Consider the following 17,167-nt stretch of genomic DNA (forward strand, 5'->3'; position numbering starts at 1 on the left):
TGGAATGCGCTATGCAGGATCTCAAGTTCGATGGGTTCCTTGTGCGGTTGGTGTTTCAAGATACGATGGATAGATGTTGGTGTTATTGTGTCTGGGGATATGGTTGGGGTTTGGGTGAGCGGGATTTCAATGACTTCGCTTTTTTTCTTGTCGAGGCTAAAGGGACTAATGTGACCTGCTATTGTGACGGGAGATATCTCACATATTCAAGTCGGGTTCAGTGATAACTCCGAGCTAGCCTGGAATCTTACTACTCTCCTTACTCCGTACACCGTTCGCATCTAGGAGATAAAGTCGACAAAAAAAGGATAGAGCAAGTCTAGACCTGTCTCGGTCTCAGTCGAGCCGCAGTAAACAGCTGGATTTTGAATCTAGTGATCCACGAGTCGCGGGGAACTGGGGCTGCACTTCCATGCATCGTGAAACCCTGGAAACAAACCCAGAATCCCTGCAAGAAGCTGAAAGCTCTATGATGTGTGTTCAAGGCGACAGGAAGAAAACAAACAAAGGATTTCCTACCTAAATTGCCGAGAAAACATGCAGATCATGACGTCTTTACTGTGATGGGCGTACATCTCTATATCGAGCTATGAGTATACACACAACTGAGACTGAGTACGCGGCCATCACCGTGGGATTCCGATTCGGACGTCTTGCCGAAGACAGCTAAGCTATGAATATCATCTACTTTATGTTCATAATTCCAGTCCGTCCCATAGGCCAATAGGTTGGTGGTGCACGATGATACAACAGAAGGCGACACATTCGGGACAATGAGCTTGTTCTGAACCGGTGGTTCTAAGCCTTGCAAATCCCTCTGCTTTTGTATAACCTGTATCAAAACGTCACTACCGGGGGATGCATAGCACACTCTTCGCCAAGAAGTTACTTCGCCTGTCGTACGAATTACTTCATAGAGTGGGGGTCCAACATGCACCGACGATCTGATCTGCCGTAACGACTTCGCGATCTTATTCCATACACCTATACGGAGTACAGCGAAGTAACATGGTTACCTAGAACTGAGCATCAAAATGCAGAATGACCAGAAATCCTGCCAACGCATCGCCCAGTTGATACACCATCATGACCATCCCTATGCAAGGCTTCAGGTGCCGCCCAAATAGTATACCATAGGCCTAAGCACATTTCTCAACGAACTCATTCTCGTATCCGGGTAACATGGCAATGTAGATGCCCATGATGGACCAGGTCACCGGCTACCAGCTTCCGTTCATCCTGAGTAGACGACCCTATTGGGGAAGATAATGAACAGGGAGAAAAGCATGCATCCCCCCCCCACAGAGACGCACCGAGGTTGAACGGAGAATGGGTTCCGAAAACTCAGGTTTGGCAGTTGATGTGGTGGGAGTGTGTTCGCTGCGCTGTTCCTCGGCATATCGGGTGACCCTTGTGAACACAGACGATCCCACACAATCCCGAATGGAGGCACGGATCTCCCACGAAAACGCGCCTGGTGGTGTGAGCATGCTTCGGGGGTTTGGAGGCTTGGGGGTTTCATCGTGTATTTGTATTTCTCGCGTGCTCGGTGCTGCTTTTGGCCTGGAATTACACGCTATCATCTTGTGGTTCCGAGGTAGGAGTTGTGAGACTGAAAGGAGGTATTCGGTATGGGGGATTGGTGGGTGAGACGAGGATATGCCACGCCCATGGAGGTTGGGATGGGCTTGTATATAAATATGCTGTGTGGAGGAAGTACACATACGATTGAGAATCAGATGCAAATCGCGGCTATTAGATCGCTTAAGTATCTAGATCTTTACAACTTAGGGAGTTCCAAATCTAAGGTGTCAGGGCAAGAGACCAAAAGCAGTAGCGAGATAGAGATATTATCAATCCTTTCGTTTTCATTGAAACTAAAAGGGTTCTATGTAAGGGACCATGTTTTTACATAGCAAGCAAACCAGAATCATCAGTTTTTTTCTTTTACCATCGTGGAATAGGATTAGAGTCTGATCTAGAACTCAGACTCATCATCACCGGAGATAATGACGTTGTTGATCTGAAACAGGATTAGCATGGGGTGCAACAAAACTCGAGAATGGGAGTAGTACCTTAAGAACCATACGGCACAGCTGAGTAGCAAGCAGAAGTTGCTGGCGCTTGCCGATCAAGGGGTCAATGGCGAAGTGCTCACGCATGTCTACAGAACAAAAGTTAGCCGGGGAACAGAACTCTGAGCATGGGATGAGCTTGGGTGCTTACCATTGGTGCCGGTCATCATGCAGTCAACACCAAGGCGGGTGTTCTTCTCCTTGACCTGGCGGGACTTGATAGAAGCAAGAGCCTCGATAGGGCTCAAGCCAGAGTTCTCGGCAAGGGCCAAGGGGATAGCATCCAGAGCGTCGGCGAAGGCGCGCATGGCATATTGTTCAATGCCGGGGCTCTTGACAGCGGCATCCTCAACGGCGAGGGAGCAAGCAATCTCAGCAGCACCACCACCGTAGACCACACGGTTGTCACGGACCAAGTTGCGGACGACACACAAAGCATCGTGTAGTGACCGCTTGGCCTCATCAATGATCTGGAAATACGGCGTTAGCAATCCACAGAATCCCAGATTAATCATATGGAGATTGACCCACCATCTTGTTACTTCCACGAACGAAAATTGTGACTGCCCGAGTATTGGCGCACTCCTCAATCACCAGCATCTTCTCTCTCGTGGTTCCGAAGCTCATCTCACGGACTCTGCCAGCTGTGCCAAGCTTATCGGAAGAGAGATCCTCAAAGCGGGGCACGATACGGCCGTTTGTGGCAATGGCGATCAGCTCGATCTCAGGTCCACCAACCCATCGGACGGCGGGCAAGTCGTTCTGGAGCAGAAGGTGGTTGGCCTCGTCGTCGAAGCCCCACTGGCAGATAACCAGGTTGGCGCCAGAATCCTTCAATTGTTGAATCATTTCTGTGAACTTCTCCTTCTCGTAGTCTTGCAACTTCTTGAATTCCTCAACGGATGTGATGTCAAGCTTGTGCTTGGTCTTGGGCTTAGGGGGCTCGAAGGGACAGGTCAAGATAGCCAACTTGGCATCTCGAACCTCATCAGGCATCTGGGGGTGAGAGAAGTCCTTGTCCACAATAACACCCTGGACAAGCAGGGAATCCTCGAGTGATCCGCCAACCTTGCCATCCATCTTGATCAACTCGAAGTCGACATCTTTGCGCTCGAAATCGGCAACCGAGAGCACAGCATCCACAGCGATCTTGGCGAACTGGTCGTGAGACTTGGAGACACTGCGGAACCTGTTAGCACCTAGCACATACCAATAAACAGCCAATTATCCATACATCTTGCTGCCCAGACTGGTCTTGGCCACTTTAAGGAGGTTGGTGGTATCATCACGGCTGAAGTTAATTTCGTCACTGATCTTATCGAGCTCCGCAACGGCGATCTCGCAGGCCTGGTCGTATCCGTCGGCTATACGAATGGGGTGGATACCCTTGTCAATGAGATCCGAGGCTTGTTCCAACATGGCCGCTGCCAGCACGACAACACCAGTTGTGCCATCACCGATTTCCTCATCCTGAGACTTCGAAAGTTCGACCAACAGCTTCGCAACATTGTTTGTAATATCCATCTGTTATTGTCCACTGTATCAGTTTCTTGCGTGGCAATTGGGTATCTCGAAGGAAAGGGGGAGTTCGGGGACGGACCTGTCCGAGGATGGTAGCGCCATCATTGGTAACGGTGATATCGCCGTCGGCGGAGATCAAAATCTTATCGAGACCACGAGGACCCTAGAAATGGGAGTCAGATATTGTTCCATTCATCGCTTGTCGGTGTGCCATACCAAAGAAGATTTAACAATGCTAGCCACCGTCTTAGCGGCAACAATGTGTGACTTAACGGCCTCGGTGCCATGTTGTCTCTTCTTCTTTCCCTGACTGTTTTATGAAAAAATAACCGTCAGTCCCAAACATCAGATCTCCAATTCACAATGGTATTTGAAACCGGAGAGTAAAGCATAGCGGTGAACGTACTCCCGAACGACAATAAACGGCCGTCCCTGTTCGTCCTTCAGGACCGAAGCTACCCCTGAGTATTAGCGACCGGATTCGAGTTGTGCCAGAATAGTCAAGGTCTAATCACCTTGAGACATATCAAGCTCTGTTGAAGGTCCAAATTCACATCGTTAGCAACAGCACATTTCAAGAATGAGGGGTATGGGGGTGCGGCCTTACGCATTGCCATGTTGACGGCGGACTGCCACCTGGCAGAATATAGTGATTTTAGAAAGAAAGCGCCGACAAGGAGACCAAAAGTCAATCAAGAGTGAGCAACAAGACAAAGCACACAGAGAACTTGCAAGTTGAGCCTTGAGGGGGAGCTTCCCGAAATGCACTTTTGACAAATGAAATTCTGACTGCCCAAAGCGGTCTAGCGTCTCTTGTCCGCCTTCAACGCGTTTCTGCTCCCCGACTCCTCTGCCAATTGATCTAAATGCGACAGAGTCTGGTCTGAATTTACTACTGCAATTGAGGGTACTGTCCTCTAATCGCCAATCTGTTTTCCAAGCTATCGCAGCTCATCTCCCCCCTCAACCGCAACATGCCTCGTGAGTGGTCATTCCCAATGTTGATTTGTCGCGCGCGCAATGTTTAGTATCTCGGCTGACCGTGATTCTACTAGCCGCGTTTATCGAGGAGGTGTCCGATGAGGAGTCCGGCGATATCCCATTCAGAGATGCGCCGGAAACTAACGGCACAGATGATCAGGACGCCCAGGAGGAGGATGACGACGAGGAAGATGACAGCCAAGAGGAGGGAGTGTGAGTTGCGGATCCTCGCCAGCTTACGGATATATCATTCTGACTGAATGCAGCTATGTCGTCGAAAGCATCGTTGACCATGCATGGCTTGATGACGTATGTCGAACAGAACCAGCCACATTGTACCTCTAGAAGCTAATTAAGGTGTAGGGAACTCTTAAGCTCCTCGTCAAGTGGAAAGGCTATGAAAGTGAGAAAGATCGGACATGGGAGGAGGAGGAAGGTCTCATGTACGTCTTTGGACTCGTCGAGCTCCAACTGCTGCCAGGCGCATTTATTAATAAACAACATAGGGACGGAGCCGGTGCGATTGTCACAGCATACTACAAGAAAATTGGCGGGAAGCCAGAGAAGCCCGCCGAGAAAGCTACACCAGCAAAACCTGGTCGTAAGCGCAAATCTATGGGCACTGCGAAGACAAACACGCCCAAATCAGAATCCGCAGCAACTGGGGCAAAGAGACAGCGCCGAGTTAGCGCCGCCACCAAGGAGACGGAGAAAAAGCAGGAACCCACTCCATTGGAAGAAAACGGCATCGGATGGCTCCCAAAAGGGAAGAACTGGGATAAGGACGTGCATCGGGTGGATACAATTGTCAAGGAGGACGATGATGTTCTTATGGCCTGCCTCGAGTTTAACAACGGACACACAGCAAAACTGCCTCTTCACGCCTGCTACGAGAAATGTCCTATGAAAGTATGTGAATCGTCCAGAGCCGGGAAACGAAAAAAGGAACTAACCGTTGTCTGTCCAGATGCTTGCTTTCTACGAACAACACCTGTAAGCCAAGCTTCCCAACAGGGTATAGATATACGATGCTAATATCTTTCTCAGAGTTTTTAAGGACACGCAACTCTAAGATATCCCATACGACTTTCGCAATGACACATATATCACCATGTCGAAAACAGTACATGAATGTGATATCTCTAGCTCATCTCTTCAACCTCAGTTGTGGAATAGCAAGTGGGCACTGCTAGAATACTCGCGGGCTACTTCTATTAACGCATCTTGAGTCCATTACCCTCTTGCCTCATTTCGAGTTTCAATTTCTTCTTTGCGTTCAGGGAAGGTCAATACCGGTGTCTTCGGAGAGTATTTCATTTCAGGCAGCACGCTAATATCCATGTACTTCACAATCGAATTCTTCCATTGTAACAATTCTTCGTGCAATTCCTAATATTGTGGCTCCCGTGGGTATTAATCAATGAGCCCTGTCTGTCGAGCCATGCTGAGATACTCCCACCTATCCATATACGCTTCTTCTCCATGCTTTGTCAACGCTCGCTGCACTTGTGAATGTTCACTTGCTTGCAGAGAGCTGTCGTCCTCAGCTGTCCAGACACCGGACATGTTATCTGGAATGCCCTTTCCAGCACTGAGATATTCCAGGACTTTGTCAGCCATCTCTGGGATCATGCTTGTACATCGCAGAGCTTGGAGCACGTCGGATTCTTTGGCGCCTAGGGCGACTCGTTGATCAATCCAAGTGTCAATATCGGGTGTCTCTGGAGCATCATCGTCAATCACCTCAGATGTTGGACTGGATGGTAAGAATGGAAGCTCTAGGAAAATGGGATCCACTGGGTCTTCAAAGACATCTCGAACTGGTGGTCTGGGCTTCGGTTGTTGCTTATTGAACCGACCAGACTGTGCGAAAGCATTGTCTCCCAATGGTCGGGCTTGACGCGGTAGGGCTGATTGTGCTGGTGGTGCTGATGGTGCTGGTGGTGCTGATGGTGCTGGTGGTGCTGGTGGTGCTGGTGGTGCTGGTGGTGCTGGTGGTGCTGATGATGGTGCTGATGGCGCTGATGGTGCTGATGGTGCTGATGGTGCTGATGGTGCTGATGGTGCTGGTTCCCTCGTCACATCTGATGGGTGTATCAAAGTCTCACGAGTGATACTGCGAAGGGTTTGTGTTGGAGTATCTGAGACAGGAAGCAGATCCGGAATCCCAAGACCAGCAAGTGGTTTTGTAATTGAGAACGACACATGAGAAGAGCTGTGTTCTGGACGTGAAACTGAGGGTCGTGCCGCTGCCACATGTGATGATGATGGTTCGGGCCTCGGATTTTCAGGACGGGGACGGCGTGAGGAAGGGCCTGTAGGTATAGAGACCTCAATTGCTCTTCTTTTTGTTGGCGAAACGCCAACTCGGGGTCGACTCGGCGCTTCAGGCATTGAATCTCGTTTTCGTTTTGGGTTATTTGATGTAGTAGTTTGTACCGGGGCAGATCGTCCTGTTTGAGGAACTTTAGATTTGGATATTGCTGCGGAACCTTTGGGAGAATTTCGGGAAGGCAAAGTCTTTGGGCGTTCTCCTTGACGTGGTGCACGTCGTAAAATCTCAGCATATGATGATGGGGTGCCACCCCCTGGACGGGCCTTTCCACGGAGGTGCTTTACGTATCTACTACGCCATGATTGCCATGGATGGCAGGGAAACTGCGTTTTCCTAGTCAGCATCGAGGTCATGTTGTCTTTTGGAAAACAGGAGAGGTCATAGTACCAGTTCACTTAAATCTTGGTAAAACCTATTGCCTTGAACAGGCGCCCCTGGCTCTCTTCCAAAGTGTTCAATCCAGTCAAACACGAGCTGATCTTCTTGCAAGGTAAAAAAAGATCTTGTGCTTTTGGTGGGAATGTTTGATGCACCCATTGGACGTGGTGCAGATGGTCCGACTCGGTGGGCTTCTAGATCTTCAAGCTGTCCATTCTTGATGGAACGCTCCACATATTGATAGGAGAAGCTATTGATGAATCAGTACTCAATACACTGATATGACCTAACAAAGAGGTCCCGTACGTGTCATCGGGAAGGTCTCTTCTGGTGTGATCCACCAGCTTCACATCAGCATCCTTCTCCATCAGGACGACAGTACCGCCATATTCCTACACGGCCGTTAGACTCTGAATATAGAAGCAGAATACACCATGCACAGCTCACCTTGATCAGTTCTTTAAACCTCACCCTTTGCGGGACGGTCATAGACACCCAGAATCGAGCGCCTCGAAACAAATTCATTCTCGCTTGCCCTGTCTGAAATGGATGATTTTTTTAAAGATGACAATTCTTTTCATCATGAACTCAGGTCCAAAGATTATATTTGAGCTTTCACACTCAAAGGGAAGCCAGCTTTGTTTGGGACACGCAAGCACGTGTGAACGTGTTGCAAGGGGCTTTTTGGGCATTCAATAGCGAATTGTATTGCAGATCAAATAAGGTCTGACTCACTCTTGTGTCAGTCCCTGAATTCGATAATACGAGACACCGGCAGCCCCGATAAACAAAGCACTAGATGAGGTGGTTGATCTACGCGGAGGATAAACACGTAGTCACGTGCATCGACGAAACCGATGACTTGCAATGAAAACGCGCTGACCGAGCACCAGTCAAGGAAGCTAAATATCACCAAGGCATCTCTGGGAGGATGCAGAGTGAATACCCTGTCCTTTGATATTGCCGATAGAACTTGAGATTCAGAATGGGGGCTCTCAGAACCGTCGGTTTGGTGATCCTGGCGATCTCGGTATTCACGTTTGTTGCGTTATTTGGCAGGCTGCCGGCTTTCCGGTAAGAAAAGCCTGGTTGTCTAAACTGAAAGGCCTCTACTGACAGCTCTAGGAAAACTCCCGTTGCATTCTTTCATCGGGTACTGTGGGTGTACTTTCCTAATGGGATTGCTGTTGTCGACAATCACTTGTTCGGCGGGAGAGTAGTACGATGCTGGAATCGATCTGGCAGTTATATTTTGAAGGAAAATCATCCGTTCGTGCTCGTGAGTCCAACAGTATAGTTTAAGTTTTTGCATATACTGACTATACATACTAGATCTTCTTTGTCTCCTTGCTGGCCATTGGAGAAGCTGTATTTGTCCCGGCCGCATGGCCTCGACTATCAAGCTTGCATCAATTCTGGGTACTAGTGGCTATTATACTGCCATATTTCCTACTCTTTAAGTGTGTGATGACGAAGTCATTTATCACACCGGAGAATCACGGGGAAGAGATGAGACGATACCCCTACGACCGAGTTCTTTTTCACCCAGGTCACCGTTGTAGCACGTGTGATTTCCTCAAGCCAGCACGCAGCAAGCATTGCAGCTTCTGCCAGGCGTGTGTCTCTCGGCATGATCATCACTGTGTGTGGTTGATGAATTGCGTTGGGGCCAACAACTGCGTGTACTTCATCTCGCTTTTGATCTCGCTCTCTGGTATGTTGGTTTACGGCAACTATCTAGGGCATTCCCTACTTTATGACCTCCTGAAGCAACGGGTCCCGTTGGAGATACAGGAGTCCATGCAGGGCTGGACAGCTTGGATCAACACATGGAGCGCTGTGATCGCTGCTCATCCTAGAATAGGGACAGTCTTCTTGCTGATGCTTATGACTGCGCCGCTGGCAATTTCTTTCATGGTGTACCATGCTTACCTTATCTGGGCTGGAATGACGACGAACGAGACCGCCAAATGGTCTGATTGGAAGGAGGATGTGGAAGATGGCTTTGTCTTCAAGACTAGACAGAGTCTCATATTTGACGGCCCAATTCCTATTGATCCCTATGATCAACTGTGGCCTGTACGTACTGATCAAATTCTTGTCACTGATGAGAATCCTCCGACTGAGGGATGTCTGTTGTCATCCAATTCCAATTGCATCGCTCGTCGCCCTGGAAGCGACCTGCCACCTGACCCTCGGTGGAAGCGGCTGCACAGCATGAGGGATATCGACAACATCTACGACCTAGGCTTATGGTATAATCTTCGGGACGTGATAGGACTATCTGTCCGTCGATCGAAGGACATATCCAGTATCTAGGCTTGCTAAACGAGGGGTTTGTGTTGAAACTGGCTATGGTATGATAACTAATTAGCACTAGATCCACACCTATTATTGGAACTCTGCAAGACATGATATTATCCCGATGTACCGTAAGCTAACTTCCTGTAGAGAAACGCGAGGATGTTGATTTGGGGTATACAACAAGGCGGTGGAAAGGACGGTGAATTGAACGAACCACAAATCGGATGGACAAATGAGCGGCGAGCTTACTGCCGGAGGAAAATTTGTCTCTCCACACCTCCGAATCTTTGATTCTCACATCCCACTTTGATCTCCCCCGCGCTGTTTACTTGATACGCGTTGCAGCTTGGTTTCTCTTTGCACCATGGCAGAACCAAAGCCATTATGCACACCAGCCGAGCTTATGCTCAAGGTGATCCTTGCAGGTACCTTGAGCCATTACGAAGTTCGGGGCATGATCGATGACAAACGCCTGGAGCACATGCTTGCCGCTGGAAAGCAGATCCTGTACAAGACACACCAGGAGAGCGATGTTCGGTAAGACATTGGTGCCATGATATACTCTTGTACTTTGCATGCTAACATATCACGCGTTGCTAGTCATAATCTCGGCATGTCGTCGGATATCTGGCAAGGTCTCACCAACGTCCTCACAAAAGCGATCCCAGTCCTCGAGTCCCAATCCTTCGCCTGGAAAAGCCCCGCAGCATCCTATGAACACTCCTCCGCCAATTTGATCGCATACAATTATTTCTCATTGGTCAAGGATATCGAGCGCCTCAATGACTTGTGTACGATTGCCCGCAATCTTCTGGCTACAACCAAGAAGGCGCAAAACCTTGCGGCGGAAACAGGTTTCGATCAAAGAATTCTAGCACTTATCGACACTTGCGTTCGGGTCACAGCTCGGGGATTTGATGGCGAGCAAAATGCGCGAAACGAGGAGCGATGGCAGAAGGTTGTCAACCTCTACAAGCGCCTGTTGATTACGTGCCTGCAGTACCTCCACAACTTCATCATGCACAACGAACATCGCAAGATGGTGCTTTGGTTGGATCTGTTTGGTTACCATTCGACTGCTGATACGAACATCATCAAGCCGAAGGAGCCCTTGGACGATGCCAGCTCACGAGAAGGAGTGGCGCCTATCGTGCAAGTCGGAGAGCGTGTCATCAACCCCCCGATCCGCGCGCTCTACGACCAAACTGCGGAAGATCTACTTCTCGAAACAATTGCCAAATTCCCGCGGGAGCCGGCAACTATCAAGGAAGAGGCTGCTATGCTGCTTCTGGCTAACATCAAGGATCACATGGAGAAGATCCTTGGGCGAGATCTCAGTGAGATTCAGGAGATGGGTAGAGACCCAGAACAGGTCCAGGAAATCCGTACTGCTTTGACCAAGATCCTTGGAGCCAAGGTTGATGGTTGGTCTGATCTTCAGGGCCGGGCTCGTGAGGTCCCAGCTGTGCTTCCGGAAGAACAGCATGAGGAGCACGAAGATCAACAGGACGAAGCGCATGTCAGCCACGATGAGCACGAACAGGAAGAGGAAGAAGAACACGAGGTGGCCAAGAAGAAGACCATTTTGACTATCGACCGCAGTCTCACGGCTGGCTTCCCTCGCCTTTGCTGGGCTGATTTGCCCGAAATTAATGACTTCGGTGCTGTGGATGGCCCTGTTACGGACGAAGATACAAGCATGCCCCGCTCGGCTCAGTCGGCCGCCGAAACTCTCCAGGAGGCCAAGGACGAACTTATGGCTCGACTTCAAGAGCCATCGCACATTGATGGCGACGAAGATCACGATTATGATCACGGAGACGCACACACAGTCGGCGACGATGACTCACGCAGCCTAGAGGCCATGGCCGACGGAAGTGTTGATGGAGATGGGGAGGATGATGTGGATGATGATGGAGTTGACGGGGACGCCGATGACGATGAAGAAGAGGATGATGAATATCGTGGCCGTCCTGGTGATCAGCAGCGGGGCCTTCTAACAGACATTCCTCTGGTCCTCGGACCCGCCGAAATCGAAGCACTGCCAATGATTGTTCAAGCCGGTATTGTCGACAGCTTTGGTCTCAAAGGTGGCGAGCGGAACGGATCTAGGAACATGCAAGCTCTTCGTTGCCACATTCTGCTCACGCAGGAGACAGGACGCAATTTGCTTCGTGAACTATTGATATTCATTGCGGCGTGGGATCTTCCCGACGATGAGCTCTACTTCAAGATGATGGTTCAGATTATGGAGGCCGTCCTCAAGAACGGCCTTATGTCTCATGCCTACTCGGACTTTGGACAGCCTAAGGACATCATTTCTCCAGCACAGGCTGTGGTGATCAAGATTCTTACCCACATCTTCCGCGCCAAGTACTCCCCTGCTTCAGTGACGGGCTCCGCCCAACCCAACATTCCCCGTAGCCCAAGCTCACTCAACCGAGTCGATATCCTCACCGTCCGATACATCTTCACCATCTTCCGCGGCAACATCATCCCCGAGACTTGTGCTCTGATCTACCTCCAAGGCCAAATTCGGGCCGAGCGGGCTCTCTCGGAGGACTTCCCCCTAAATCTGTGGGACATGGAACGGGTGTACGAGGGTGTTTACCAGTTCTTGGAGTTCTTCGCCGTGTTGACCGAGAACAATGACTGGAAGAACCTACTAGTCAAATGGGAGATTGTCTACGACCTCGTGACATTGATCAAGGAGCTGGAAGCAAGCATCCCCAAGGGCCAACTGAGCCAATTATCCTTCGGTTCCGTGCCCCCACCCCCCTCCTCCCCGAAACGACGCAAACGACACATCCAGCACTGCTCCCCCAGCCCCCGTTGCTGTCGAGCGTCCCTACGACCCCACCGACGCCGACCCCATCGACACCGGTGCCGGCAGCGTCGACTCCCGTCCCGAATCCCCACCTATCACCGAGGATCCCTCGGAATTCGAATGGCGCAATCTCAAGAAACTGGTTGTACTCGTCCTATCCTCGCTCGTCTGGAAATGCCCCGATGTACAAGAGCAGATCCGTCGCTATGGCGGTGTCGAGGCGATTCTCTGCTGCACTGCTTTCGACGCGCACAATCCATACATCAAGGAACATGCCGTGATGTGTCTTAAGTTCCTGCTAGAGGGTAACCGCGAAAACCAGCGTCTTGTTGAGGAACTCGAAGCTCGCGAGGTCGTCAGTAATGACGGCGGTGTGCTGGAGAGGAGTGGCTATGAAGCGATGATCAACCAGGCCGGCAAGTTGGCCATTCGGTCCAAGGCTCGGGCTGAGGAAATCTTATGAAACTTACGTGTGATGAATACCGTACCGAATACTGTACATATAGTAGACGGAGGAAGTTCTGAATGATACTTGAGAATGATTACAATGATTTGTTTCTATACATCTGTAGAATGTGTGGTTATGTCCTCGACTCATGAACAGAACCTATGTATAGGAGCCGTCAGTATCTACATTGTTACTGTGAGCATTCCTAGTAGAGTATAGCTAGATATGTTTCAGGTTTAGTTGGATTATGCGTTCCTATGGCCAGCAAAGTAATGATTAGGTTTAATCTAGGTCTAATAGGCTGGCAGGTGTGTCTATCAGGCCTTTTACCAGGACTACAGATGGTGAGTCGGTTACTGCGCGCAGCGCCTAGAGTCCTTCTCTCCGCCATAACACCCAGCTATCCTAATAGACGCACCTAATAAAGCAGGCAAAAAAATAACCGCACCTATAGCAGATATCACTCGACGTAAGATATCCATCATAGGCACATTCAGGCACGTCGTAGCATCACCAAAAGAATTCTGGCCCTGCGAACCGCCCAACCAAGTTCAAGAAATCCAACTCCCTACCCACAGCCGATCAAGGTGAGCCCACCTCAAACGACACAGGAGTATAGGGCAGGGACGCAGAACGACCCACTCAGCCCGAATAATCTCATGCGCTATCCCTACGCATAGGAGGCATCCAGCTATCCGGCTTCGTGACTTGCGTCTGTTGTCAGGAGACAAGGGGAGGGTTGAGTGTATGGCCTGTTATACTTTCAGTCTATGAAGCCCGGAAGTTGCAGGTGGGTGGATAAATGATCCTCCAATTGCTCAACGCGCCATGTCAGTTCTTTTACGTCCTTTAGGAGGTAAATGCCCGACTCGAGATCGAGAGTGCGAGTGCTACGCAGCTTCGGCCAGAGCTGTATGGCGTTGTACTCTGTCCACTCCTTGACAAGAATCATGATTACCATGATGGTCAGTCCTAGTATTAGGAAAAGGAGAACGAGGGCGAAGGTTTCTAGGGAGGGGGGCATTGTGGGGGGTTGGATATGGGAAGTACCTAGGTATCTGGTCTGTTAGAATGGTTAGTGGTGGATGGAAGAGGTAGGGTGAGGGGGGCGTGATGAAATGGAGAGATAGATACCAAGAGGATTTGTTGAAACCACGGAAAACTGGTCTGTGGCTTGGTATCCAGTGTAGTTGAGGATGGGGTTTCGGATCCTGTGCTGTGAGGATGTGTTGCGAGATGGGAGATGCTCTCTGTCCGGAGGAGGAGGTATATATACTCGAAGCTCGGGATATTCCGAGGCCGAGGACGGTGGCTTGACAATGAGATTGTATGTGAGTTCTCACAAAGGAACAAAGACATCAAAGAACTATGAGAACAAAGAGAGGAACAAAGGTCTTTGAGGCAATTTGAGTCGGATGATTCGAAGGCGAACATATCTCGAATGTCGAAGACTACTTTGTCCACAGTTTATAGTGTAGTATACACTCGATATTCACATCATCCGCAAGTAAATCATACGAGGATCGATAGGAGGCAGAATACAGAATACAGAATACATACTTGGATATCCATGGATACGTGGACTGCCCAGCTTGAGTTCTATATCAATCCTAACTCGAATATACACAATGGATGCAATAGTCATTCACTCATGCTCAGAAAGGCAATACTGCTATGTGATCATCATAAAAGACGTTTTCCAAGTCCGTGTAAATGCATAATCCCTTCGCCGATCTCTTCAGCCATACATGCCATCCCACTCCTCCTCTTCATCTTCCTCAACAAGCTTCTTCTTCGCCTCCGCCTTCTCTCTCAGCTGCTTCGCAAAGTCCACCCGGTCAAGCGGGCACGTTCCGCGCAACCGCAACCAGGGCCGCACGCACTCCATATCGAAGCGGTGTGTCGGGTGGCAAGGCAGCTGGACGACGAGCGGGTACGGGTCTTCCACGAAGGGATTGTTGCAGATAGGGCAGATGTCAGAGGGTTTGAGGGATGCTTTGGGAACGCGCTCGAGCACTAAAGTTGGGTGTGGTCAGTCAAGGAATATACAATTTGAGGACCCCTGCGGGGTAAAACACTGGATGCAGCAAGTTAGCGAGGGGGGTTCTTCTTACTATCGCAGAATTCCTCGTCCACACCCTCCACCTCCCGAGGCGGTGTATCTGCTTGCGAGAGCAGGGACTGGATCATTGTGGTCAAAAGATCGCGGCCGGTATCTGAGCTGGCGTTATCGGCTCCCTCCTGCGCATCTGCGCCGGGCGCTGAGTCGGTGTCGCGGCGCATCATCTCCAGCGCCTCGGCGAGAGAGTAGAATGCGGCGCTCACATCTCCTGGGACAGGGACTGCATGGGGTCTGTGGTCGGGAGCTGGAGTGATCTCGGACAGAGTAGAGAAGAAGGTGGAGAGATCGGGGCGACGGCGGCGCGGGGTTTGAGCCGTTGAGGGGTCGGTAGTGTTATGTTCGACTAGAGGAATGATGTTAGCTTTGGATCTTCTTGGACTACAACTGTGGATTATCGAAGAACTCATACTTTCGTAGGTCGACATGGTTGTGGATGGGGAGATTCGGGGTCAAGCTGTAGCTGTTTTAAAAGAGGATCTGGGCGGGGAGAGCCCCGGTGCTGTTCCGTGACACCTTCGATTGTTTGCTTTGTAGCACCTGGGCGAATTCTGCAAAAGCGCAATGCTGGGGAATTGACTGTAATGGATGTTTTCCAAGTTTCGCGAAGGCACCAGCTCGATAACGCGGCGGGGCGGTTGATTGGTGCGTCACTATACAGGCCCTGGAGCTCAACGAGGAAATTGGTCAGAATTGAGAGGGCGAGTTTCTAAAACCTGGATACTGGACATCTGCAATTTCAAATTAAATCATTCATTCGTGTTGCAATGTATTTCTAGAAGTGCTATGTCAATGTACCTACACGTTGGGCGTGTAAGGAAATATATAAGCAAGGGCCATACCTGATAGCTGAAGGGCTCAAGCTAAGAAATATATAGAATACAAACCTAGCATTTGACTGGGATTTCTATTATTTGAAACAATCTAGGTTGTTATTATCTAGTCACTTCTTCTCATCGCAACAATACACGTCCACCAAAGCTCCATTGATCCAGGGACTTACGTACGTGGAAGTATACGAGGTAGGGATCATTAGTGGATGACGCGACGAATATGCTTACCAACCCTCTCATTTTCTTTCCTCAAAATGGATCTCATATCTTCTCAGTTCACTCCTTTCATGTCCTCGATGGCTTCGATTTTGACGAATACTGTACCCTGGCACAAGGGCGAGGAGCAACTACACCACCTGCTCCGAGCCCCTCATGGGGAGAACCCAACTACGCCGTACCTGAGCCAACGAGCAGCATTCCTGGTGCAAGAAGCCCCGCTGCTTGCGCTAGGTACATTAGACTCACAGGGCCGGCCATGGTCAACGATATGGGGCGGTACAGCGGGCTTTGCAGAGCCAGCGACCGAATCATCGCTAATCGGGCTCCGGACACAAGTAGACAGCAAATACGACCCCGTTGTCCGGGCACTTTTGGCCAACCGTACTGATCAATATCCAGGAAAGATGGTTTCGGGTCTAGCAATTGACCTGGAGCACCGCCGTCGAGTGAAGTTGTATGGCCGGATGGTGGCGGGCTCGCTATCGGATACAGACGCAGGGCAGGCAAAATTGATTGTCCATATTGAAGAAAGCCTTGGGAATTGCCCCAAATACATGAACAAGAAGCATATTGTGCCTGCACTGCCTGATCCAAAGCTGAGATCGGACTCGCCTCAATTGAGTCTTGCTGCAAGTGAGCTGCTCTCTCGTGCGGATACTATGTTTGTATCTTCGTCCTATGAAGCAATGACCATGGATACGAATACTCGTGGAGGTCCGGCGGGATTCATGCGTGTTGAATCCAATAATGCTAGCGGTGCTGTGATTGTTTATCCCGAGTACTCGGGAAACAGACTCTATCAAACGCTAGGGAATCTAGCAACCACCCCTCTGGCCGGTTTTGTGGTTCCGGATTTCGACACAGGCAATGTTCTTTATTTCACTGGCTCTACAGAGACACTGGTTGGGAAAGACGCAGCTGCCATCTTGCCTAGGTCAAATCTCGCCGTGCGAGTTACCATTGCTGCTGCAGTCTTTGTTGAGAATGGATTGAGCTTTCGCGGCGAGGCCGGGGAGCTTTCTCCATACAACCCCAGTGTACGATATCTCGCCGCTGAGAAACAAATACCAGGAACTCGGGAAGATGCAAATTCAGACATAACCGCAACGCTAATCAAAAAGGAAACC

The 17,167-nt window shown here is 50.0% G+C and overlaps 8 protein-coding genes across 8 annotated transcripts; 3 read left to right on the forward strand and 5 right to left on the reverse strand.

Moving 5' to 3' along the window:
* Positions 1-1,978: 1,978 nt before the first annotated feature.
* N7457_008062 (chaperonin-containing T-complex subunit CCT5) lies at positions 1,979-4,213 on the reverse strand (the record flags this gene model as incomplete). Its single annotated transcript, XM_057179105.1, has 9 exons — positions 1,979-2,023; positions 2,076-2,164; positions 2,227-2,545; positions 2,607-3,255; positions 3,310-3,599; positions 3,676-3,759; positions 3,813-3,906; positions 4,003-4,057; positions 4,168-4,213. 9 exons carry the CDS (start codon positions 4,211-4,213, stop codon positions 1,979-1,981), a joined length of 1,671 nt encoding a protein of 556 aa, XP_057027491.1.
* Positions 4,214-4,570: 357 nt separating this feature from the next.
* On the forward strand, positions 4,571-5,574 carry N7457_008063 (chromo domain-containing protein; the record flags this gene model as incomplete). The annotated part of the gene is made up of 5 exons (XM_057179106.1): positions 4,571-4,577; positions 4,652-4,790; positions 4,844-4,886; positions 4,941-5,486; positions 5,545-5,574. 5 exons carry the CDS (start codon positions 4,571-4,573, stop codon positions 5,572-5,574), a joined length of 765 nt encoding a protein of 254 aa, XP_057027492.1.
* A 416-nt stretch (positions 5,575-5,990) lies between these two features.
* On the reverse strand, positions 5,991-6,971 carry N7457_008064 (uncharacterized protein; the record flags this gene model as incomplete). Its single annotated transcript, XM_057179107.1, has 1 exon — positions 5,991-6,971. The coding sequence occupies one exon, from the start codon at positions 6,969-6,971 to the stop codon at positions 5,991-5,993; it is 981 nt and encodes a 326-aa protein (XP_057027493.1).
* A 319-nt stretch (positions 6,972-7,290) lies between these two features.
* N7457_008065 (uncharacterized protein) lies at positions 7,291-7,815 on the reverse strand (the record flags this gene model as incomplete). The annotated part of the gene is made up of 3 exons (XM_057179108.1): positions 7,291-7,540; positions 7,597-7,682; positions 7,738-7,815. 3 exons carry the CDS (start codon positions 7,813-7,815, stop codon positions 7,291-7,293), a joined length of 414 nt encoding a protein of 137 aa, XP_057027494.1.
* A 460-nt stretch (positions 7,816-8,275) lies between these two features.
* Positions 8,276-12,884, forward strand: N7457_008066 (uncharacterized protein; the record flags this gene model as incomplete). Its single annotated transcript, XM_057179109.1, has 7 exons — positions 8,276-8,364; positions 8,416-8,569; positions 8,623-9,601; positions 9,742-9,766; positions 9,940-10,131; positions 10,195-12,353; positions 12,421-12,884. The coding sequence occupies 7 exons, from the start codon at positions 8,276-8,278 to the stop codon at positions 12,882-12,884; spliced, it is 4,062 nt and encodes a 1,353-aa protein (XP_057027495.1).
* A 748-nt stretch (positions 12,885-13,632) lies between these two features.
* N7457_008067 (uncharacterized protein) lies at positions 13,633-13,893 on the reverse strand (the record flags this gene model as incomplete). Its single annotated transcript, XM_057179110.1, has 1 exon — positions 13,633-13,893. One exon carries the CDS (start codon positions 13,891-13,893, stop codon positions 13,633-13,635), a length of 261 nt encoding a protein of 86 aa, XP_057027496.1.
* Positions 13,894-14,607: 714 nt separating this feature from the next.
* N7457_008068 (uncharacterized protein) lies at positions 14,608-15,416 on the reverse strand (the record flags this gene model as incomplete). The annotated part of the gene is made up of 3 exons (XM_057179111.1): positions 14,608-14,885; positions 14,984-15,334; positions 15,401-15,416. 3 exons carry the CDS (start codon positions 15,414-15,416, stop codon positions 14,608-14,610), a joined length of 645 nt encoding a protein of 214 aa, XP_057027497.1.
* A 659-nt stretch (positions 15,417-16,075) lies between these two features.
* On the forward strand, positions 16,076-17,141 carry N7457_008069 (uncharacterized protein; the record flags this gene model as incomplete). The annotated part of the gene is made up of 2 exons (XM_057179112.1): positions 16,076-17,077; positions 17,136-17,141. 2 exons carry the CDS (start codon positions 16,076-16,078, stop codon positions 17,139-17,141), a joined length of 1,008 nt encoding a protein of 335 aa, XP_057027498.1.
* Between the last annotated feature and the right edge of the window lie 26 nt (positions 17,142-17,167).

The sequence above is a fragment of the Penicillium paradoxum genome (assembly GCF_028828445.1).
Source record: "Penicillium paradoxum strain IBT 22861 chromosome Unknown utg000007l_segment0_segment0, whole genome shotgun sequence".
Lineage (NCBI taxonomy): Eukaryota > Fungi > Ascomycota > Eurotiomycetes > Eurotiales > Aspergillaceae > Penicillium > Penicillium paradoxum.